The 24379-nt window shown below is 43.6% G+C and overlaps 1 protein-coding gene across 1 annotated transcript in view; it reads right to left on the bottom strand.

Annotated features, from left to right (window-relative positions):
- The window catches only part of ARMH3 (armadillo like helical domain containing 3), a 123441-nt gene that overhangs the window by 14193 nt on the left and 84869 nt on the right, over positions 1–24379 (bottom strand). Inside the window, exon 24 of the mRNA XM_071446213.1 lies at positions 19620–19698. Coding sequence (XP_071302314.1) covers positions 19620–19698 — 79 coding nt within the window. The remainder of the gene's footprint in view (positions 1–19619; positions 19699–24379) is intronic.

The following is a 24379-nucleotide window of genomic DNA, read 5'->3' as shown; positions in this document are numbered from 1 at the left end:
TATGATAGTTTCACAACTCAGATTCCCAGGACATGCTGCATGTACAGCACATATCTGTGGATCCAGAGGATGTGGAGTGGGTCAGATGGGAAAGACAAAGATGTGGGCTGCAGATTCAAGAGTAACCATGCCACATATGTGTCAGACTGACAGCACAATGCCAATCCTGCTCTGGTGTCCCAGATCTCCTGCATCCAGCAGCTGCAGCTTGTACTACATGCAGTGAAGGACCCATGGCCCTCTCATACTGTGGGCTGAGAGCATGAGCCTGCAAGTCAGCCCCCACCAGCTCACACATCTGTCATTCCCAGAGTAGAAGGCATCATCTTTTCTGCCCTGAGTACAGGAAAAATTACTGGAAGAAGGACATTTTTCCAATAGTAAAAAGTTCAGCCTGACCAAAAGATTAAGTGAAAGCTAAAAAGGGCAAATTTCTCCTCTGAGGTATGAAACAGGGTGTCACTGAGGTGGGATGCACCAACACTGCTGGGCAGTAAAGCTGTAAGAGGTCACTGGGGAGAAGCACAGCCTGCAGGGGTGGGTTCAGCTCCCCATGAGCTCCAGGGTAACAAGAGACATGAATACATGCTCCAGTCCTGCTGTGGAGAACCCAAAGCTGACAGAACTCATGAGAGTCTTGTTCAGTGTCTGAAGCTGGACACACGGACAAAGTTGAGCAGCTCGTAGCAAAGATGGGCGAGCCAGGAAACAGGGAGAGGAGGAGCCTCACCCTGCTCTCCACTGCTAGGGTTGGTGCAGGGACCCCTGCACACAGCTCCCACCAGGTTTACTCTGGCAAGCACAGACTAAAAAGTCTCCCTCTGCTCAGCTGACTGAGCATTAGCCAGGACACTGCTTCCTGGAGTTTGGAAGTGAACTGTCTCTGCCCACTAGCTGGTCCTGTGTCCCTGCCAGTCACTTCTCTCAGTTCTGCTGTTTGCAGTGAACTGCTCTGTGCCCAGCCAAATGTAAGTCTAACTTTCTGTGTCCCAAATCCTTCCTGAGGACTGCTTTTATACATCTGCACTTGGGTGGTAGCAAAATCCAGGCCTCATCACTTCCCTACACAAGGAAAAGGTTTTGATTGTACTTAAAAGATTATCATTATTATTATTTTAGTTAGCAGCATCAAGGAGGGACATTTCACACCCCCTTTTCTCACAGCATAGAGCCAGTCTGTCAGGCTCAGATGATATATAGTAGCTCAGATGTTTGTTCAATGATCTCACAGGGATCTGTGATCTTTAAAGGAACAAGCCCTCAAAGGCAACACTTCTATCCATGGAGCGTGAGGGTTTGGTTACAGTCTTTTTCTTCTGCCCACAGGTGCCTCTTCTAAAGATAAATAATTTATAAGCTCACTCAGAAAATTACTGTTGTTCTCTGAACTCTGCTAGCAGAAATGGCATCCTATTTTAGGACAAGAGTTATCTGCCTCAGAAATGTTTTAAACCCACAATCCATTAGAAGCCTTAGGTGTTCAATTTTATTTAATGGTGGTAAAAAAACACACTGATCCAACCAATCTGGAAATCACTCAGCTTTCAGAAACGTCTCAAAGCCAAAACTGTTACCCAGCTCCACCAAGAAGCAACTGTAAATAAAACAGTGCCCACTCCAAGCTCCCACAGGACAGGCATTGCCAACAACCAAGAGGTACATTAAGAAGCAGTAAGGCTGCAACCAAGGACAAAGGCAAGTAACAAGGAGACAGACATATGGTCTCTATGTGCACAGCTGGCAGGACACTTCATTTGTAAGAGGTATAGACAGGCAGAACAGATTGATGTGGGGATAACCCTGGACATTCCTGCAGCCATCACTAGGACTAGGCAGTGCTGTGCTACAATAAATACCTTCTGAGCTCCAGCTGCCAGGTAGCTGAAAGCCTGCCCACCTTACCAGAAAACCCATGCTAGGAATGCTTCTGCTGCAAAGGAATTTCAAGAAGTCAGTCATGTCTGTATGTGTTAAATGCGCTTTACTCAACCCATTCAGGTATGGAGCACGTGGAGCAAAATTGCATGTGAAAAAGCATCACTCTGCTTTTTCTCAAACCCAGTCCACCTTTTCCAGTTCCAAAGATGGTCAGTGGGTTTATAGTAATCTGCATATACCAGTTGGCACAAAGAACCTGGTATTCTTTGTGGGACACTGGGTGCTCTTTCCCAGACTGTAGGGGCAGGCTCTCCAGGGAAAATAAAGGAGGCAACTCTGTGCCATTCAAGGAAGGAAAACAGGTTCACTGGGCATCTGACAAGGGAACAAACCTCCATATACTGCGTAATGCTGGCCCTTTCAAAACCTAGGCAGAGAAAAAGAAGTCAAAGATCCTGAAACAAATTATCTTTAAAATTATCAGTTAATAAAATAAGCAGTCTCCAGAGCAGACATTTAGATCTGGAAGGGGAGATACACCAGAAATCGAATGAGACCTGCTAAGCTTGCCTGTTTTTAGAAATTTTGTTGAGAAAGGCAGGCAGTGTTAAGAAAGGCCAGGATGATGGCAGGAGCATAAAAACCTGAGATAGACAGATTTGCTATTTTGGAGTTACAGCCCATTTTGGAGTTGTGAACCCTTATCTCCAGCTGGTGGCATTTATGAAAACATTTCTCACTGCTAGGTACGTAAGAGCACTTGCAATTCTGCCAAGGCTCGAAATGCACTGCGGATAGCAATGGACTGGACCGTTAATTTTTTTATTTCCCCTTTGTGCTTACAATTAACTTAAGTGCTGAAAAGTGATGGGCTATTCCAGGAGAAGCTTTTTATCTACCAGCTGCATTCTCACAGAGCAGTAAATCAACTGCTGTCACCAAACCATCACACAAGAGGACAAGAGCATCCTTATGCTCACTGTTATCATTCATGTTACCCGTTCAGCCTAAGTGGCTAACCAGCATTCAGCAAATGAATGCTGTGATTTGTGTGCAACCTTTGGTGCAATTCTCTATTTACAGAAGACCTTGTCCTCCTGAACACTGAGGAAAAAAATAGTCAGCAGCAGCTCTTCAGCACCATTTAACTGACCAAAGCAAGACCAGTAACCCTGGTGCCCAAAACAAGATAAAACGAGTTTTAAGTTGGGAACTGCTGCTCCAGCTGAACTGAGAAGCCAAGATGTACAAAGTTATTACAGAAATCAAAGACAGACAGAAGAACCTTAAAAATGGTAGCTGAAGATTTTAAGAAAAAGTTTGAAATAAAATCCTTCTAGGACCAGTAGCCAGAAAGCATCCTGGCAAATGCTGGAACTCAAATATACAGCTTTCAGCTGAGATTGCCTTAGTGAAATGACAACAGGATACCTGATGTACACGAGAGGAGACTCATTTCCAGCAAAGAAATTCAAATTTGCCCAGACGACAGTTAGCTCAGGAATAAGGCTGTCTAGAGAATAGATTAAGGCAGGATATGCAACAAAGCCCTTTCTGTTCAATCAAACCCAGACAGAGTAAGTGCACTGCTCCAGCTCAAAGAAACCAAAACCTAATTGTGCCCAAGGAAAAAACAATGGGGAGCCTTATTCTGGTTATGGTCTAATCAAACACCTGCAGTCACATGAGGCTTCTGGAACAATGACACCTGGTCAGGTTCACAGAAATCAGCGGAGAATCCAAGAGACCTTGTGCCCCTCACACAGCCACCATGGACTTCTTTGGGATATAATGATTGCAGACTAACATAGAGATAAAACCAAATCAAAACTCACCAGGACTCTGACTTGAAGATCAAGACAAGTGAAAGGAGAACACAGACACTCCAAAAAGCTAGGGAGCTTGGCATGCATTTTGATTTTCTTTTTGATCTTTTACAGCAACTAGCAAGCCAATGGCCTTTATGAATGTACATTCCTAGGTCTGATGCTTGCTGAGAAAAAGTGGATGCTAGATTAGGTTTTTTTCTTTTTTTAATGATCAGAAATCTTTTTAAACTTGGTTTGCACAGCATGAATAAATTTAATTAAAGGAAGCAGCAAAACTAAACACCAACATGCCAAAAAACTGGCCACAAACCAAGTGGATGCTTGTATTTAAAGTAAGTCAAATCAATATAGGACATGCTAGAGAAAACCAGCTAGGACTGGAGAAGGAAGGTGTACATTTGCAGGGGCAGACATAAGGAAGATCAGTTCCCTAGCTCCTACTTACATTTCAGCAATTAGTGGAAGTGATAAAAAGCAGTCATTCAGTGGCCTGAGGAGATGCAATGAAGCCAAGAAAGAAGAAACACTAAGCTCACCTGCCTGACTACATGTGGAAAATGAACTGAAGTCTGTTCTCAGGGAAAATAAAAATTTTTGAATACAAGCAAGAACTCTGGATAGTTAAGAAACCCATTGAGCAAACAGCTGTTTGATTATTTGCATTATTTTGCAGTTCTTTGGTATGTTTGATGAACTAGGGGCACTGGAATCAATACACAAGATTTAAAACATGAGTTTTCAAAGACTTACACAGTGAAAACAACAGTTTTTCTCTTTTATTTTTGTGCTCTCTCTAATAATTTCTAATTCTCTATTTGTCTTTATGACTACTGTTGAGTCTTGAGCCAACATTCCCAGACTTATCACAATGACTCCAGGAGTCCTTTCCTGCATGACAATATCTAAAAGACTTAAAACTACAGTTTAATGATTCTGAGACACTTACAAATTCAGTCTGCAAAAATGCCTTCTAAAGATAGAACCCAAAAGAAACAGAAGATCTGTACTCAACTGGTTAGCTACAAATAGCTAGAAAGACTGTAGTAGCAGTATGCGAAGGTAGCAAGCTAATAAGGAAAGGTGGGCAGTGCTTGGAAATTTGTGTGACTCAACCCACATAAAAGTTCTAGCTCTTAAGGCTTTTACAAATCTGGAGTTGGAACAGACAGCTATAAGCTGCTGGATGATCCTTATCCTACAGAAAATCCTGTAGTGAAAAGAAAACTTCAGTTGCAAAATGTCTGCTCTAAGACAGCAGTCCCAAAAGTGGCTTAAGCCAACCTAAGTGCAGCTCACCTAGCCTGCAATCCAGAATCTGGAGTTCTTCCTTCAAGGGCATTTACTGCAGAAATAAGACATTCTTCTGTGCAAGTCAGAACTCTCTCTGCTCTAAACACAAGTACCAAGGATGCTGGGGACCAGGCAGTACTGACATCAGGAGGGACTGAGAAGGTAAAGGAGGAGTAGAAATTACTAAGAATGCAGCTGTGCAAGACAGGTTTATAAGAATTATGGAATTCCTACCAAGACAACAATATAAAATAAAATCTGTCCCAACTAAGTGACTCCTCAGAAACCCCAGCCACACTTTGGGATCTCAGACTAATCTGCACTGCACAGCAGAGGAAAAGGAGTGGACAAAGTCTGTGATGAGGGCAAAAATTAGGAAACCAAATAATTTCTGATATGCTGAAGGAGTGAAGCTCGTTAACATTTTAATTTGTTGAATTATTCCCTTTTGTGCTGTTGGAATCTGTCATTCTTCTGAAACTCCATCTGGGCAATGACCAGAACTGAAACAGAACGAGACCCTTAATGCTTGTATCCACAGCCAACACAGAAAATGCTTTCTGCCTGCAAAACCAGAACTGCTTCAACTTGACTGCTAAGTTAATTTAAAAGGAACATTTAAACAGCTATTGGAACAAATGGAAATGCAGGGGCTACTATCCAAGATAATCACTAGCAAGGGCAGGACTGATGAGATGATGAATGCTGTAGGCTGAGACACATTTTGACTGAAATGGATGTGCTGGAAAGCTGGCCAGCAGACAGCCAGCAAGGTGAAGCTGAGTGGGAGCAGAGCCTTGGGCATGGACCACACAGAAAACAGCTCAGATATTTCTGAGAAATCAAACTGTCTGCTGCTTATTACTGTCCTTCGCAGAGAAAGACATCCATGTGCAATCTCTGGAATAAACACAGGGGCACCAAAGGTTGCTGACTCTCATTTGTTTCTAGTCCTTCATCCTCGTATTACCAGAGCCTAAGATAATAGCTATGCCTCTGAAGAAGGAGTCCTGGCATGGTTAAATGGCATCTTGCAATCAAAACATACTTGGAGAACAAAAAAGCCTTGTATGCCTTGGAACACAGTGTTTATCCCATAAACATTTCTTCCACTTATGTCCTTAAAATATCAGACCTACCACCCCTTCAGCACCAGCACTCTCACGATTCATATGCTCCCAGCAACAAGCCCAAACACTCCAGGAGACAAATCTCTTCAGAATGAGGAGCTGAGAAAGACTGAAAAGAGGCATCTTACCTCTATGACAGTGAGCTTTTATCTCCACAGACATTCAGATGCTGGATGGGCAGGAAGGACATGACACAAAGGTGAGGTTTATTGCTGACAGGCCAGAGAAGATTACAGTGTTGGCTGAACACCCACCACTGACAACCAAGGAAAAGGTGACTTGTGCTGGCATCTGCTCTCTCCAAAGGATGAGGAGAACAAAAGAATACAACCTATGCTTCCTTTTCAAAGCACCTTTAGCTGTTGACTCCTCAAATTGAGCTGATCAGCAAGTTGAGCAGCAAGCTGGAGAACCACTTGTCCACAGTGCCTGCCCTCTGAATCAAGAGCATGCACCCTTTGCTGTCACAGCTCTAAACAGAACCTGCTGGCTACAGAGGTGGGATATGCTGAAGACTTAGGTAAAGACAATGCCACTGTCCTGGGGATATGAAGCTGATCACCAATGCTTCTGCTTTCTCGATATATTTCTCTTTTGCCATATTCCATGGATCAGTACCTGCAGGATCTGTGATGGAAATATCATCTCCACTGTAATTTTTGCAGTGCTTGGAGGACACCATTGTTCTACAGGCTAAAAATCCCTGTGTGAGGATTTAATGCTCCCAAGTGCCTCTTGGACATCAAACATTTTGAAAACTATTAGCTCTGATGGGTTTTTGAATAAGGCTCAGGGAAGCCACTTCCTCAATATTTCTTATGAGAAAAAGGTAGCTCTGATCTGGTAGAATAAAAATCACTGAGAAGGAAGAAGAGAAGGTAAAAGGAGAAACAAAGTCCACACAGCCCACATCACCTGTAAGCAAGGAAATGAGATTTGATTCACTCTGTGATCCTGAGGTGTATTCAATTTCAGCCTGAATTTCCACTGCATAAATTCAACTTGGCTGAGCAATGTCCCCATTAGGGACTGTCCAAAGCAACCTAAGATTACCCACAAATGATCTTTGAAGCTGAAGGTTCAAAGCCTTGGTGAGGTGGGGCTTTTTAGCATATTTTTGCATGAGCAACCCATAAACCCATGTCTTCCCAGAAGTTTGAAGAAGACAATATAAAGAAAGCAATTAGATACAGTGCATACACAACTCCTTACTGTTGCCAATTAATCAATTTATTTATTTAGTTCACTGGTTTAATTTCCTCTTCCTACACCACAGAGAACAACTCTGGGTCTGTTTTCTGTGAGTCAAAGGGATTAGATGACAAGCTGAAGTCACTCACTAAAAGGACTTGAGGGCTTCAGTTCAGGGATTAATAACTCAGCAGCTTTTTCTCCAGATTTTAAAACCTTTAATTTATATTGCATCAGCTGGTAGTTTTATTTGCAAGACTATTTTTGTTTAAATGGGAATCAAACCCTGCTCTTCCCTTCAAAAATCTTCTCTTCAAAATGCTGCTGCATTGCCCTCTTGATATTATTCTCACATCCAAATTTTTGACTATACGTAAAGAGGATTTCATGCTTGCTCAGGGAATTTCTTAAGAAGAAACTGCACCTTATACTAATGCACAGGTTCAAGTTCTACTTGGCTTTTCCTGAATAACCAGACACAACAGCTGAGCAGTCCCCTCAGGAATTCAGCACCACTAGAAGGCCTGGGTGGAAGCTTTGGACCAGGTCTCTCTGTGTCTTCAACTCAGTCTCACAATTCAAAGAAGCTCTACAAAATGTTTGCCTGCATTTGATCACATAGTAACACACCTTGAAGGATAAAGCAGAGGGATCCATTCTCACCCTCAGCTAATGCAGAATAAATTGGTACCACGCTTATCTTGCTAAGAAAGACAGTGGCAGAAGCTAAAGGGGGTCACATTTTTAATTACCCTGTAGAGACTCTGATCTTACAGTTCTAAGCATCATTTGCTAAAGGGAGTTTCAGTGAAATAGTGCTATAATTTAACCCCAACACTTCTACATCTTATACTTTATAAATAAAACACAGAAGCAAGTCTACAGGTTGAAAAATTCAGGTACTTTAAAGGTCTGGGGTTTCTTGGAACCTGAACTGGCCTGACTCAGCAAAGACTGAATTTCTTCCATATGCCTTTTTAAGGCCCAGCTTGTGACTGTGCCTAGAGCTTTTATTTGGTGTATTTTCACAAACTGCAATAAGTAGAGCTGTTCACTTTGTTTACTGCTTCTAGACAACAACTGCCATCTACAATCAACTCAGAGAGGACAGCAGGGCAGGGCTGGCAGCAGCCACAGGATGCAGCATAGCAGCAAGTGATGGCTGTGCATTAGGAAAGGTCCCATCATTTCTTCTTCTCTAAAATATGTGAAGGGCACTAATTAACAGGCTACCCAAGGCACACAAAGGCCCCAAAAATATCATCCCTAGTGTCCTGTTAAGGCCCAATCCTAAGATGACTACCAAGGCTTGAGGAACCAACTGAACTCTCCCAGTCACAAGTCTCCAAAACTGATACCAGAAAGAATTCCAACATCACAAGAACTGCAGAACCAAGAAAAGGAAAAATGAAATAAAGTGACCTACTTTATATTCTGTTATCACATGTTGAAAGAGACCGAATCATAAAATGCCAGAAAGGCACATGAAAAGGAATCCTCAAATTGCCTGCACTGTCAGCAGTGTGACAGCACTCAGCCTCCCACAGAAAAAACAAGGGAAAAAACTCCAGTCAAACACTGTGCCAGAACAACAGTTCAGTACCCAGAGAGAAGGGAACATACAGTAGGAGCTACAGAGAACACAAGAAGCCTGAGATCTGAAATGCCACTTGCCCTTATCCCAGCAGGCTCATCAGATCCTCTGCCAGGGAGGGACACTGAGCGTCAGAACGATCCCATCGCCCTTTCCAAGAAAAGGGACAGAGGCAGCTGTCTTAAACGTTTTGTGGCTATTCCTCCAGCATCTGTTCCTGACTCAGTCACAAGTGGCAGGGCAGAAGAATGTGCAGCAGTCTGTAAACACCCAGGTACAACTGTGTGAGGTGACTGCAGAGGGCTGACAGCCCAGAGTCTGGATTTACCTTTTCAATAACAATGCTGTTAAGAACTGGAAAGTAAGGGGCTTGGGGAGAGTGTAGGCAGGTGATTTTCACCCTCCATTCCCCAGGCTTCTACAGATTATTCCATAAAAATAAAAACCACTTATTCCCCAGATCTAACTTCACAGATTTTTGCATCATTCTTTCCTAAAATAAAGATCAGGGTCGAGCCAACTGGCCAATTTTCCTTTGAGCATCTTAACCTGACCTTTTCCAAACTCGTCACAGAAAAAGGTCTCCATGACATACCTAAGCTGAAGTCATGCTGAGTTGTGATCTCATGTATGAAAAACATGGCAGCTTCAATCCTCATCTCACAACAGAACAGAACAGTTACCTGCATCTTCAAATCATGTCTCACTCAGCTGAAGGGTTTCTGGGTGACAATGAGGGACCAGGCTATGCCTAAAGCTAACAAGACCACATGTTAACAACCAACTTCCTGAGCAATTAGGACAGGAGTGTCAGTGACTAATTTCTCTATGCTAAAACATTTGGTATGACATGAACTGCCCAGCCCCAGTACCACTTATTCCTAGTTCTGATGCATCAACACACTAAATAGCAACAGAAGCACTTTAGGACTCAAGCAGTCCAGGAATATTATCCCTCTGGGCACTACTGAGGGTGGAAAGCTCAGCAAAATCTGCATGATGTGGAAATCTGTCACCAACCTGATAAATTAAGGTTTAGATCATGTTAATATTCTACCCTGCAAAAAGTGTGTCACGCTCAGGTATCTGCAAAGAGGCTGAGATGAAGTATTACAGCAGATTTCTTTTTATTCTTCTGAGAAGGGGAGTTTAGCCCAGCAACAGACCTAAGTTTTCTTTCTGTGCCTATAAAGTGACTTGTAGGTGGTACTGTAATTAAATAGGTCCATCCCTTAAAATAGAAAAGCACATCTTTACAGCTGAGGTGAGAACTAATGCTCTGTAGTGAGATGCTTCCATCAAGTCACTAGTCACTAGTTTTCAGGAGCATAAATGACAGGGTAGAAAATTCCCAGCAAAGCAGCCTGGATGCAAAAAATATAAGCAGACAATCAAAGTCTGAGTTCCAGCATGCCTACCTCAGCTCCCTCACAAATCCACATTTCTGTTTTCATCAGTGGAAAGATTATTCTTGTTCTATCGTTTCAAAATGTTCAACAAAAATAGCACTTACTGCAAACAAAACAGCCTTAAGGACTCTACACTGCAGTTCACAGCTACCTTTCTTAAGAAATGAAAGGGAGAAATGCACCTGCAGATACAGTCACATAAAGCTCCATCTAGAACCATGTTCTGTGCTGTAAGCTGTTTATAAAATGACAGATAAACTTTGTGGTGACAGACATAGCTAGTGTTTCCTCCAAGCTGGACAGATGCCTGACTCCAGCAAACCACCACCATAACAGAGCTGAGCAGAGGCTGGTACCTGTATGGGGAGGGGTATATGTATTTCTAGTGCAGAAGAGAAGTGGAAAAGGAGACTCAGTCATTAATCAGCCAGCTAAGCACACTCTCCCTTTAAACACTTAGAAAGAGAACTGCTGGCAGAATGAGAGCTATCTCAGGGTTCTGTGGGACTTTCAGATTCACATATGGATTGATTCATCCTGGGTTTGGAGCATTATTTGCCTCTGAACTAGGAGAATGCTGCAAAGTACAATGCACTACCTAAGGGAAAAGAGTGGTGCCTTACTCACAGGAAGAGCAGTAGTTTGTTTTACAATATGCTGAAGAAATAGAACCAGAGGGGAGTTGGTAGCAGTGCTCAGATTCTCACAGTATTCCCACAATACTGTTACTTCCAGCTTTCCATTGTGTTAAACATGCTCATGGGGCTCCAGTGCAGCTCAGTTTGGTCTGAAAAAAGGCATTGCAGACCTTCCTAAAGCCAAAGCACCCCAAGAAGAGTTAGCCAGCCACCTCATGTTAGCTCCCTGACACTACATCTCATTGCTATAATGATGCTTTGTCTGTTCCTGCTAGCAGCTGCCACTGTCTCAGAGACAGAAGCTCGTTCATGCCATCACAAATAGCAGAAGCACTCATAAGAACTTCTACAGCTTTCACATAGGACCCAAACCCAGCATTTTCAGAGTAGTCAGGAAGCCACAGAGTATGATTTCAACAGCATTTTCTGTGTGTTTTTACATCCAACTCAAAAACAAATGCAGTCTGCCAAATTACAGCTGCTGAGGAAAATACACTTGGGAAACCTCGATAGGGTTTGTGCACAAATAAGCCTTCAGCAGGACAGTTCATTAGTGGGATTCTGCACACAGTGACACTTAGTGGCAAAGTTTCCAGCTATGAGACTAAGGCATATGGCAGGAGTCACTGGAAACAATGCTATTAGGTGACAGTCTGCACATTACTGCCCTCTCCAATTGTTGAGATTGTAACAGTAGATTTTCCATACTTATCCAACTAGCTGCCAGAGGTCATCCTAACTAAGACCCGCTTTCATGGAAGAGAAAAGCTTGCTAGTTTAAACTAACATTGATACAACTGTGACACACCAGTTAACACTGATACCAGTGATGCTTGCTGGGTCACATCAGCTTATTCTAAAACAGTATGTACTGTTAGACAATGCTCCACAACAATTTACCAGTTTCTTGTCTGGGAGACCAGAATGCATTTTTCCTCTTAGAAATTCCTGCTGTGAATCATTTATTGGTGGAGAACATAAATCTACAGATCGGAAAATGTGAAAGAGGAACTCCTCCAAGCAGGTGCTCAGGTGAAAGCAAACACAGGGCTATGAATTTATCCTTCTGCAGGCCTCCACCCCTGCCAGCTATGAGGCAGATGCTGCTGCTCAAACAGCATGTGCTGCCAGCAATGCTTAGCTCCCCAGGAGCTTATCTGTGCCTTAACTGAGCCATGGGGGAATCCTGGGGCCCTCTGACTAAGGCAGTGGAATTGATTTATAGCCTCTGGCACTTGGCTGATGAACCACCTTCCCCAGCTCCCATCTCTCCAGACATCCATTCTCCCAGCTTGCTGCCTTTTGAGTGGCACATCGTGGTTCCCTGAGCAATCCCAGTGCCTGTCCCAGATCTCCCATGAAGACAGGAAGAGTGACACACATCAGGGGTGCCATCCTCTCCACTGTTAAAAGGTTTGTCTTTGAGGTCCCTACTGTGGACAATAAATTTCTCTGTACTGCCTTAACATCCAAATGTCAAGTGTCAGACAGCCAAAAAAAACCAATCTTACAGCTGAGTGGAGCTCTGTTCAGATGTGGCACCTTTTGGCTCAGCAGCATTTACTCTCCTGCTCTGGAAGGGGTGGAGACCACAAAGCTCCACATGTTTCCCACTCTGAAATCAGAGCCATGACCCAATTTGTCACTTTTGGGAAACAGCTGCAGCTCCAGCTAGAGAATCCAGAAAAGGAAGGCAGAAAAACATCATCTGTAACAGCAGGATCCTACCAGAGAGAAGGAAGAGCAGCAGTCTCTAAAGGCAGGAGTTTTACCCTAAAGAAGCTCCAGAATGAGCAGGACTGGCAGTCACTGCAGTCAGTCCCCTTTTGTGAGAGGAAAATGTGACTCCAGGCGTGGTGGCTCACAGCCACACTGCTGTCTGTAGCTGGCACAGCAGGCTGTGCTCTGTCTGCTTTCAGGACTCCCAAGCACAGGGACAACTGAGTGTAAGGAAGCTTAGGGTGGAGCTCAGGACTAGAGTAACAAGTCATAGTGCTATAAATCCAGCTTTACAGAGGACAGCCAAAGAAGTTTGCACAGTATCTATAGGCATTATGGCAAAAGCCAACACCGATTGTTCCTTTTTCACAAGGGATTAAAGAACCTTCTCAATCTGAAGTTTTACAAAATGCAAATTGAATTGTGCATTCACACAAGCCAGACGTTGACAGCTTCTGCTTTAATCACAGATGTGCAGAGTTGTAATTTAATCTTTATAAATGCAGACTGTTTTGATCATTCTGTTGCAATCCTCTGTGGAGCTTTCCCTGCCCTATACAGGCACTTAACAGTGACAGGAATCTGTAAAACTGCTCTGCACTTCCTCAGCAGCCTTCCCTGGCAGATCCCACAGCACTTCAAATGCTGCCTGGCTCCCCAAGGGCTCCCTGCTGGCTTCCCTCACTCAGGAGGACACAGGGCTCAAGGTTTGCTCAAAGCAGCACAGTGACAGCAGAAGTTCAGACCCCACCCTGCAGCCCCTTTCTCTAGCAACCCACAGCCCCTTTTCTAGGTTTAGAAGCAATAAAAAGCATGTGCAAAAGAAGCACATATAAAGCAAATCTGAGAAGTGTTTTGTGAAACAAACTCACTGGTAAAGAGAACAAGCACTGGGACTAGAGCAACATCAGCCTGTCTCCACAATGCAGACTGGGAGCTCATTACAAAGCTGAACCTATGGCTCATGCTCAGCACACTCCCAGCTGTGAATCAGGCTGGGCTCAGAACTCACACCACTGAGTGCAGCTTCTGTAGCCCCAGCACAGAAACCTATCCAGCTCCACCTGGATGACTTTAAATTGATGACACGGCATTCAGTGGCAGCCAGCAGAGAGGAGCACCTCCCCAAGGCAGCTCTTCCAAGCCAAGTCCCCAGCACTCAGTGGTCACCTGTACCAATGCAGTCTTGGGGCCCGTATCAGTCCCTGCTGTAGTGGCAAAGCCAGGCCAGGATGTGAAAACAGCCCTAAGAACTGAAGGCAAGCCTTGCTTTGAAGTTTAATGGATTTATTTTGTTACTAGTTTGTATCTCAAGACAGTGCCTTATCTGCCCAAGAGGGCAGCTCACAAAAGTGGTGGAAGCATGCCTCAGCATCTGAAGTGCACAAAGGGTGGAAAGACTCCTCTGCTCCAAGAGCAGCCCAGGTTTTTTGGGGTCACACTGCCTCTGAGGCCAGAGCAGCTAAAAGTCCCACCAATAATAAGAGGCAGGATGCTGGGGCACCTGTGTGTTGAGCCTGAAGGAAGGGAATGGAAGGGTTTCTCCCATTTCTTACTGGAATAGGGTTCCATCTCTCCAGTAGCAGCTGTTTTTAAAAATCAAAGTCCTTCTTTTGTCTCTCTAATGGCCTAGCACACTTGTCCCCCCTCCTCCAGTGACGCACAGTTTACTGCATTCTGCATGTTAATAAAAGGCACTACACAGCACAAAGTCACTGCTCCAAAGCTCACCTCCAGCTCCAAATCTCCTTGCTGCAAAGCTGATCAGACCTTGGAGCCTGTTCAGACCCATTCAGTCTGGCACATTGCATAAAGCAGTCTGAGGTGTTAGTAAATAGTAGGGACATTTCTCTGATAAAACAAAAAACAACAAAAGCAACAACAACAACAAAAAAAGAGGACAGTAGCTAAACCAGAGAAAACACCCATCAGCTAAGCAAACCAGTAATTTGCCAATTCCAAAAGACTTTTTATATAGATTCTTTCCAATTTCACCTGGTGCAGCTCTGCTCTTTCTATTTAAACAATAAAATCTGTTTCAAGCCATTAGTCATGAGTAGGTGTCTGTAATGAGGCCATGAAAGCCAACATCCCTGCCTCATTTGCAAAGACATGATGACTTTAAATTAAGGTCTTGCCTTGGTGATCCCTCCTTAGCTAGAGTTTCACGTTCCCATTACTGTGTGCAACACAACACCAGCAGGCTTGAGATCTTCTGCCCCAAAGCTCAGTGCATTTCAGAAGTGAAGCACCATTATGCCAAGACCATTATAAAGTATTTCTCAAGCCCTCACAACACTTTATATTAATGTAAGAGATTAGGGGGATTTACTGTGGTAGCACCTAGCACTGACAGTACTCTGCATTTCAAAAATATCAAACACAGACATTGACAAGAGGCTTTTAACACCACTGCCAGCAGTGCTAAAAAAAGACAAAGCATTTGGTTTCTGCCAGTGGTTTTGGTACTAGTTACAGAAACCAGAACAAACTGAATAAATCCTGACATCAATGGCTTGGAATTAAAACACTTTAGGGCACCTAAAACCAACCACACCCTTTTGTGTCTTTCTATGCAAGTTCTTGTGGAACCTCCTTGAGCAGCACTGCAGGTTAGTTCCTCAGAACCTCACCAGGTAAGAGAGGCCATTTGGATTGGGGTGGCAAGAAGGAGCATTCAGTAATTGAGGTATGACCTCAGTGGCCTGAACAACTGGATTGCAGCTACTGGTAGTGCTGGGTTAGTGGTTGGACTACATGAACTTAAAGGTCTTTTCCAACCTGAAACAATTCTAAGAGTCTATCTGAGTTACAAAGGTACTACAGTGTGAAAGAAGCCAAGTATTACACTCATTTGTCACAATTTCAAAAGTGATAGAGTTGTCCTGTTTTTCCATCACAATCTTTTCTGGCTCCCAGCATTTTCCATCTGCAATTACCAGACATAAAACAGGTGTTCACAGCAGTCTCTCACACTGAACTTTACCTCCATTTTGGAGATGACATAATGTCCCCACTGTGGCTGGGAAGAAAGAGGGGCTTCTACTAAAAAAAGCACAGAGATGTTCCTGACTAACAAGCCTTTTCAGTCCTGTGTGTCTGACATCTCAATTTTAAGACCCTCAGAGAGGAAATCATGGAGAGAAAAAATGCCAAAGAGAAAACAAGACCTCAGTGAGCAATTTTGTAACTGGCACAAGACTTGATTGGCATGCAAGGCACCACAACCCGTTTCTACTCAGAGAAGATTCAACCCAAACTAAGGGGCTCCTCTCACTTCAGCCTTTCTGGAAAGCTGTGCTACATTGCTATCAGGCAGAGAGCTGCCTTCTTACAAACAGCTGCTCTTTCACATCCAGAAAAGTGCAAATGTGAGACCCCACCTAGACCATTCATGCTGTGTTTCCATCCTTTCTGTTTGTCTGCATTTGCTCTTCTGAAGCAAATCTTGTGTTGCTGTTTCCTCACTGCCTTGACCCTGTTCTCTACAACTGCTTATGCTAGAAAATATTTTGGGAGCTTCTCAGATCAGATATGGCACTGAGAAAGTCTACTGCCTCCAACATATTAAGTACAAGGCAGTGCAATCATCTGGAAAGTACAGATAAGCCTATGAATTCATTTCATAAAAGGCTATTTTGCCCTTTGACTCAAAAACGTACCAAAACCTCTTTGAAGACATGGGAATAATCACTTGCATGGAAGAGCTAAAATTACATTGGCAGTTAATGGCCAACCCCATCTTTTTGACTGTGCAGCATATTTCAGCCCCTTAAAGGATGTGCAGGGAGGAACCAAATGTGTTGAGAGAGAGAATACCACAAAACAACAAATTAACATTGAAGTCAGGTTTAACAAATTAGCAAGTGAGGAAAGATGCCAATAACTAGCTAAGACATTCCCTGCTTCATGGTGAGGAACTACAGCAAGGTCAAAACAGCTAATGACTGGGAAGGATTCTGAGTTTGCCTTGGCAAGGAAATGCTTTGCAGAGGGCACTGAGGATCCCATAGTGTTTACAGACTGAAGGGGATCATTGTTTGCTTGCCCCTGGGAATCTCCCACTCATTGCTGGAGAGAATATGGGATGGAAAAGGTCTTTTCCCAATATTTCTGATCAGAACATTGGATAAACCCCACAACAGTCAGCAAAGCAGTTCCATGAAGTCTTACAAATATACTTGCCTAGACCAGAAACCTGTATATTCACACTATGGCTCCTGGAAATCTCTAGGGCTGAGAACATACAGCGGCATTAACAGCCTACCCTTAAAACAATCCCACATCCATCACTTTCAAGGGCCTACAAATCCCCTCAGCATGTAATATTGTTAAAATTAATGCTTGTAAATAAAAAAGGAGAAAGCCCTGAAATGACAGACTTAGAATACTAATAAATGGACATTAGTAATTAACAAGGCAATAAAGGCTTCAATAGGATTAGGAAAAGAAGAAGATAGAGCAAAATCTCTTTCAGCTGATTACTTAGCTACATTTAAGGATATTAAAATATAAAAATAAATAAATAATCTAACACATGAACAGGGTGTCAGACCTTAGCTTCAGGTGAATTTGAAACAAAGCAGAGCAGCTGGAAATTCCCCTTCAGACATTCCTGCCTAATCAGCAGGAGATTACCACAGAGGAGTGTAAGCAGCCATACAAGAATCTAGAGAAAGACTGGTGTCTGAGAAGGAAATCTCAATTAAAAGTTTTACCCTTAAAATTCTAAAAACAAATGTTTCCAGTAAAGAAATATAAGTCTTCTGAAACTACCGGGATAACTCAAAGGAGAAAATGACCAGTCCCAAATGTAGCATCTGTGTGTGGACACACAATCTAAATGTCAGCATTAAATATTTCAGTGTGGTACACTTCAAAAGACAGGGCTATAAAGGATGGTGGATTCTGTATAGAAAATATTTAAGGAGAACAGAGAAATGGGTAATTAAGTGAACACACAATTTAAAACAAAGGTACAGCTGGAAGGAAAAACAAAAAAGGAAAGAGACTGCAGCAGCCAGAAGGCAAGCTTGATCCCTCCCCTTCCCACACACATGCTGAACAGCTCACACAATGAAAACAGCAAATTCTGTTAGCCCACAAAAGCCAGAGCCTGGGCTTGATCTGGGCCAACTACCAGTATGGCTCATGTACTTACAGCTACTGACAGAGGGGAAACCACAGTCCAAACACACAGACCTGAGCTCACTGGCACAGCTGCAAGTGGAGGCAAGAAGTCTCCATCCCTCTCCTCCTTGTGCAGTAAATTGCAGGTGAATAAGCACCCTGGGACCACACACTCCCTCACCACAGTGACATCTCCCTTATTTCTCTGCAGTTCATCTGGGGCTATTATTGCTTTATTTTGTTTTATGTTCTCCCTATGTTGAGAAAGCATGAAGGGAGAAAAGAAAAAAGAGAAATCTGTCTGCCTTTCAACTTCCTAATCATCTTCCTCAAAATGCTTCATGCATCAGCACTGATTTCATTATCTGCCTGCTGCTAGGGATTTTATTTAAAGAATAACACACAAGGAAGAAAGGATTTAACCTGACCTCCCTGAACTGCTGGGGGATGAATACTACACAGAGCTGACAGTGAAAAGCTCATTTCCTTTCTCAGACTAACTCAAAGACTATGCAAAATTCCCCTCTATCCAAGCCTCCAGTTTTAAATTGGGCTATCAAAGGCTTTTCTTTTTTAGAGGCCTGGGTTGATGTAATCAGTGTATCATCAATGAATGAGGATTGATAACACAAACCATCACAAAGCATAGCTATGGATACAGTGACTCTCAAAGGCAGAACAGTAAGGAAAACTGAATTAAAACCAATGTTCTTCTATCCAACTATACCAAGAAGAGAATAGAAACCAGTAGGGGCCACCTTTTTTTCCCCCCACTGCATCAGTACAGCATTCATCCTAAGTCTTTGGGGTGTTACATATTACAGATCAAGTAGGTTACTAAATGAAAAGGTTAGTGGGAAACATGGAAAGGTATAATAAAGAAATAGTAAAAATATCATGGACAGAAAGGAAAATGAATTGCAGAGCAGGATACAGTCAGGACCTTCTAGCATGCACAAGTATGGGATCCCATCCAGTGGAAGGGACAACCCAAGGTGACTTAAATGAACTCTGTCCGGGACTGCATAAGCAATTTCTTCTCCAGAAGGTCCAGAGTTGTTGATACAGCTGTATCTGGGATGATTCCCCAAGCTCTCATTGGCAGCTCTGCATTTTGTCCACCACATGCTCCTGCAGAGTCATTTATCTCTCTAAGAGTGATTAATGTATAATTCTGATATTTTATTTTGGGAAATAGGCCATCTCTTCCATTCCTGAGACCACTTACAGTAGCCTATTTTCAAAAAGCCACGTTTACAAATTTATGCAATACAAGCAGAACACGAAGATAGCAAACCAGGGCAAATTAAGGAAGGAAAACCTAACACAATCACCCTCTTTATTAAAAACCTCTGCTTTTTAAAATCTAACCCAACTGAATTCAATTATCCTAGAAAATTTTTACCAGTTGCTGTCAGAGCTCCAGGTCCCCAATATCACCAAAAGAAAACCATCAAACTATGCTCAACAGTTCTCTGATAACTAAGTTTGCTGCCAAAGACATCCTGTCCCATTCTAAATGCCAGCATCCTCACAGTGTCCAAATACACTTGCTGACAATGCTGAATATTTTTCTTGTTTGTACCCATCCTTCTACATCTGTGGGACCAAAATCTCTCTATGTGGTGGTAAAATTGGCTAAAGCAATTCTTGCTTTTCTTTCTCTCACCCTCATCTGAACAAGGAACATGAGACTCCCACTTGCATCTCCTACTGCTGCCACATCAGCAGTCCCAGGGAGCACAAGGTACTCCTGAACACCCACATTCCAGAGGTCAACATGAGAAAAGGCCATGGCATGCCTGGCTTACCTGGTCCTCGGAGAGCTGTGATATGTGATTCACTGCAGCATAAGACTCTATCTTCGGGTTGAAGTGATTTATGATGGCTCTGAAACAAAGGAGGGAAATTTTCAGAGGTCTCAGGAACAGCTTAGAGATGCAGCAGAAATTCCCTGCCAGAGTAGGTCAACGTGGAGTCAGTACTGCAAGAAACTCTTCCCTCACCACAAAGTAGTGTTTGCTGTGCTGATGGCATGCCCCTGCTGAGGCCAGTGCAGATCCTGACAAAAGCTCACTGGAAACTGCAAGCACTGTCCTACACCTGGGTGCATTTGTTCCAGCAGATACTGGCCTGAGCTTGCTGCTCTGGCAGGGGGAATTGTTGGGAACAGGCTGCAAATTGCTCTGTGTTCCAGCAGAGCCACAGCAAAGCTGGCCATCACTGCCCCATCCTGCTCAGGGAACTGCAGCCCCTCAGCATGGCCTGACATTTTCTGAAACTTTGTTGCCTGATATGATGAAGCTGATAGTTTATTGCTTTGGATTTTCACTCCATTTAAAACGTTATAGCTGGCTGACTTGTAGTCATCCATCACTACAACCACTACATTTTGAATTCTTACAATAATGACTTCAGTCCTCACCCCAGTTTAGATCATTAGAGATAACTTATGTCAGTGTCCCAAACACAGCAGCAAATACTGGTCACTCCTGCTCTTCTGCCTCATTTCTCTCACTAGCTGCACCAATCTGCACCACTCCCTTTCCCTTCTAGGTGGATCTAGAAGCAGATGTGAGAAATCTGAAATTGAAAGTAAAATAACAATTGGGGGAAAAAAACTCCACCAAACTGCAGCTGGAGCATTTCCCTGGCCATCCTTCTGCTTGTCAGGTGCTGCTGCAAAGATAAATGGCAGGACAGAAAAGGCTCCCTGGAACAGAGTTTGCAACTGCTCCAGTTGGGATATTAGTCATGAGCCCCATTGCTGAGGTAAATATTCATCATGGGAATAGGCCATGTCAGTGCTCAGCACAGATGAGTTCTGACTGTGCCCAGAGAACACTTGCTCAGCCAGATTACACTGCAGCAGCAGGCAGGGCTTCCACTCTCATATTCATCAGCATGAAAATTCACTCCAGTCCTCTCTGTTGTACTCTAATGGGTTCCCTCCTCCTTATTCCTCCACCTGCAGAAGGACTTTCAGCTGCTTCCTCCAGACCTCATCACAGCCAAGAGCTTGTCCCCCAGTCTAGAAATACATGATATTCAGTGGTACCAGTCAGAGCGGGTGGATAAAAACCTACCTAGAAGCATCCTTACTTCTTTAAATAAACAGATAAAGAGTGTGGAAGGTGTGGAGAGAGGGAGCAGGGAAAAAAAAAAACCAAACAAACAAACCCACAACCCAAAAATATCTCCAACCCAAACAGAATCTGCAATTCATAGACTCAAAGAATTGTTTCAGTTGCAGAGGGACCCGTAAAGTTCATCTAGCACAACTTCCCTGAAATGAGCAGACATATCTTCAACAAGATCAGGTTGCTCAGAGCGCCATCCAACCTGACCTTGAATGTCTCCAGGGATGGGTCATCCACCCAGTTCCAATGCCTCACCACCCTCATTGTTTAAAACTTATTTCTCATATATAATCTGCATCAACTCTCCTAGTTAAAACCATTATCCCTCATCCTGTTGCAATAAGCTCTGCTAAAAAGTTTTTCCTCAGCTTTCTTGTAAGTCCCCTTTAAGTACTGAAAGGCTGCAATAGTCTAACCACAGCCTTCTCTTCTCCAGTCCTCTCAGCATGTTTTCCTGGGAGGGTTCATCCCTCTGAACTCTTTCATGGCAGATAGGATCCAGCCCTGCACTGGCTCCATCCAACATGTCCATGTCCTTCCTGTGCTGAGGAGACTAGAGCTGGACACTGCACCCCAGGTGGGGTCTCAGAGAGCAGAGCAGCAGGACAGAATGATCTCACTCACCCTCCTGGCTGTGCTACCCTCACTGCAACACTCCCAGCCACACCTCATCACACACCAGGTGCCAGTCAGCACACAGGGCCAGTCACCCTTGCAGCTGCTCCCACAGCATCCATACACACCTGGCACTGGAGGACTTGTGCCTTCTCACCAACCCTGACACATCCAGAAAACAAATTCAGCAGTGCCTCTACCAGGCTTTCCATAACCCCTTCCCTCTGGAAAAGGCCAAACACACAAGTGGAGACATGCTCAGACTCTCCCATTTCAGTGTGACCAGAGTCACAATCACACTGTCCATTACCCAGCCTCTCCAGCACTCTGGCTTTCAACTGCAAGCTTCATGCCTGGCTGGAGTCATATTTATACCCCTACAGGACACATTGCAAGTTATTGAAAGAAAATGGAACACAGACTTACAACAACTTAACTTCTGGCTTGACAGAAGGTTTGGCAGCTCAGAGGGGTTCAGTGCACTCACATGGTTCCAACATTTACCAGGGAACAGATTTAGCATTCATTTGTACCCACTGCTGTGAAGCACTTCAACATGGGCTGCCTGCTCACAAGTCCCCCCTTGGATCTGAGCTAGTGGAGCAGCACCTGCAATCACAGCTGGGATTCACCAGTGAAAGCAAAACCAGCAACCAGCTGCCACTGCAGTGAGAATCAACAGACATCAAGGAAGGAAAAGAATTCAAATCTTCCTCATTTCCCAAAAGGTGAATGGACAACTCCTCAGCGATTAGATGAAGTTCAGCTGTTTAATTTGTTTTAACTATGCAGAATCCCTCCCCAGCCATCTGCAGAGATATCTTCCTGAACCCACAGGCAGCCTGGGGCAGAGAAGCATGAAGAGCTTGGATTCAATCCTGGCTCTGTGTAGCCAGGTTCTTACTGCCCAACACACCCACCAGGGCTAGGCTTTGCACATGGTGAAGCTCCTTCTCATCTGCTCTGAGAAATTCCATTGCTATCCAGGCCAAAAAACACCTTTCTGCATCAGCTACTCTCATACACCTCTGCTATTCTTCCATCTCTCAAAATACATCTTGTCCCTGCGGCATGTTTCTGGCAACTGGCCTCCTGGGATATTCACTGATTAACAGCTGGAATTTACTTTGCAGAGATGCCTCTTCAATTTGATCCTGGAGAAAATGGAAGACCAGAACTTTGAAACACAGTGTTATTGAGAAAAGAACCAGTGGTTCTGCCACCATTAGTTCCCACACCAGCACATAACAGCTGATCCTTGGCAATGATTTATTTTTACACTGTGATTGCCTCAATTACTGCCATACCAGCCAGTAGCTTTGAGGAGGGGGAAGGGAGCAGTTAAAGCACTTAGAAAAGATTTGTGATTATGTGTTCTACTGAGATCTTCATATTGATCATGGGGGGAAAAAAAAGAAAACCCTTGTGTTTGGTATTCATGAAATGTGAACATCTTCAACACATTTGTAAAGCAAGGAAATGGTGAAATGTCAACTGAAAGACAAAATGCTGCAGTTCCCACACAGCCTTCCACAGGATGTGCACTCACATGTTTGCACACTGCCAAGTGTCACACAAATTTCACAGCACCTGTGGGACACAATTCTCCAGGGACTGAGAGATGTCACTTCAGCCAGATTGCCTCCTCTGACAGATCCACAATTCAGCAGTGAACTGACAAGAGGAGACTGGACAAAGGAAAGATGCTGAATAAGCAGAAGGCTTAGGAATTAAAAAACTGGCTCTCAGTGTCTTGTCTTGAGATGAATGCTTAGTGCTCTAAGGGAGATCACAAGCCATCTCCACATTCTATATTCCTCAATCTCCTGGGGAGAGATGTTATCTCCCAGTAAATACACAAGGCATACCAGTGGTCTCCAAAAAACACACATCTCACATCACTTCTTCATGCAGCTCTTCAAGCTACCTACACACCATGATGCCAGAAACATGTAGAGACACATATTGAATGAACCTGCATATTTCTCAGGATAAACAACCTAGGGCACTTGAATTTATGTGTCTTTGCATTTATTGCATATTTATTGCATTCATTTAATTCTTCATGAAGAAGAGAATGATTGCAGGAAAAAACACCCCGATTTAGAAACCTCAAAGTGCAAATGAATCATTTATTTGTACTAGCTGTATTAATCATGTTATTAGACAGTAAAAGCAGGTCCCACTGTAACAGGTATTGTACCAATCCAGTGGTGGAAAGCCTCTGTCCCAGGGGCTAAGGATCTCAAATGCAAGAGAACAGGGTAAACACAGAAAGCTCATTGGCAACAGAATATGTAACAGTGCTGCTCCTGATTGAGCATCACAAAACAATTCAGTTTGAGATAAACCATGGACAGAAAAAACACAGAAAGAATACTGAAGGAATAATAGAGAGATGGGGAAAAGGAGGTAGAAGGGCAGATAGGATCAAGATACACAGAGGTGAAGAACTGCAGAACAGGGAGGATCAGAGAAATAGCAACTCATCCTAGGGCAGTCTGTCCTCTGCAAACTGGAAAGCTCCAACTGCTGGAAAGTTTCTACTTTGGCTATTCTTGAGGCTGCAGAAATTGGCCAGTCCTGAAGTGACTGTTATTTGCCCTTTCTCCCTCAAAACCACATATGCTGGAAGGTGAGAAGCAGAAGAATTTCCATGTGGGCCCTACTGATTTTTTGCTCCCCAAATAGGGACATGACACTGTGGCTCTCACATAGAGCTATGGTGAGAGAAGGAATCCCCCAGGTAAGCTGCATTCCCCTACCCTCACTGTGTTCACTGCAACAGGACTTGCTTCTGCAGTGGCTGCAGTAGC

The sequence above is a fragment of the Agelaius tricolor genome, unplaced genomic scaffold, assembly GCF_023055355.1.
Source record: "Agelaius tricolor isolate 1412-34295 unplaced genomic scaffold, bAgeTri1.0.p SCAF_22, whole genome shotgun sequence".
NCBI classification, from domain to species: domain Eukaryota; kingdom Metazoa; phylum Chordata; class Aves; order Passeriformes; family Icteridae; genus Agelaius; species Agelaius tricolor.
This window is presented reverse-complemented; position numbering and strand designations above follow the sequence as displayed.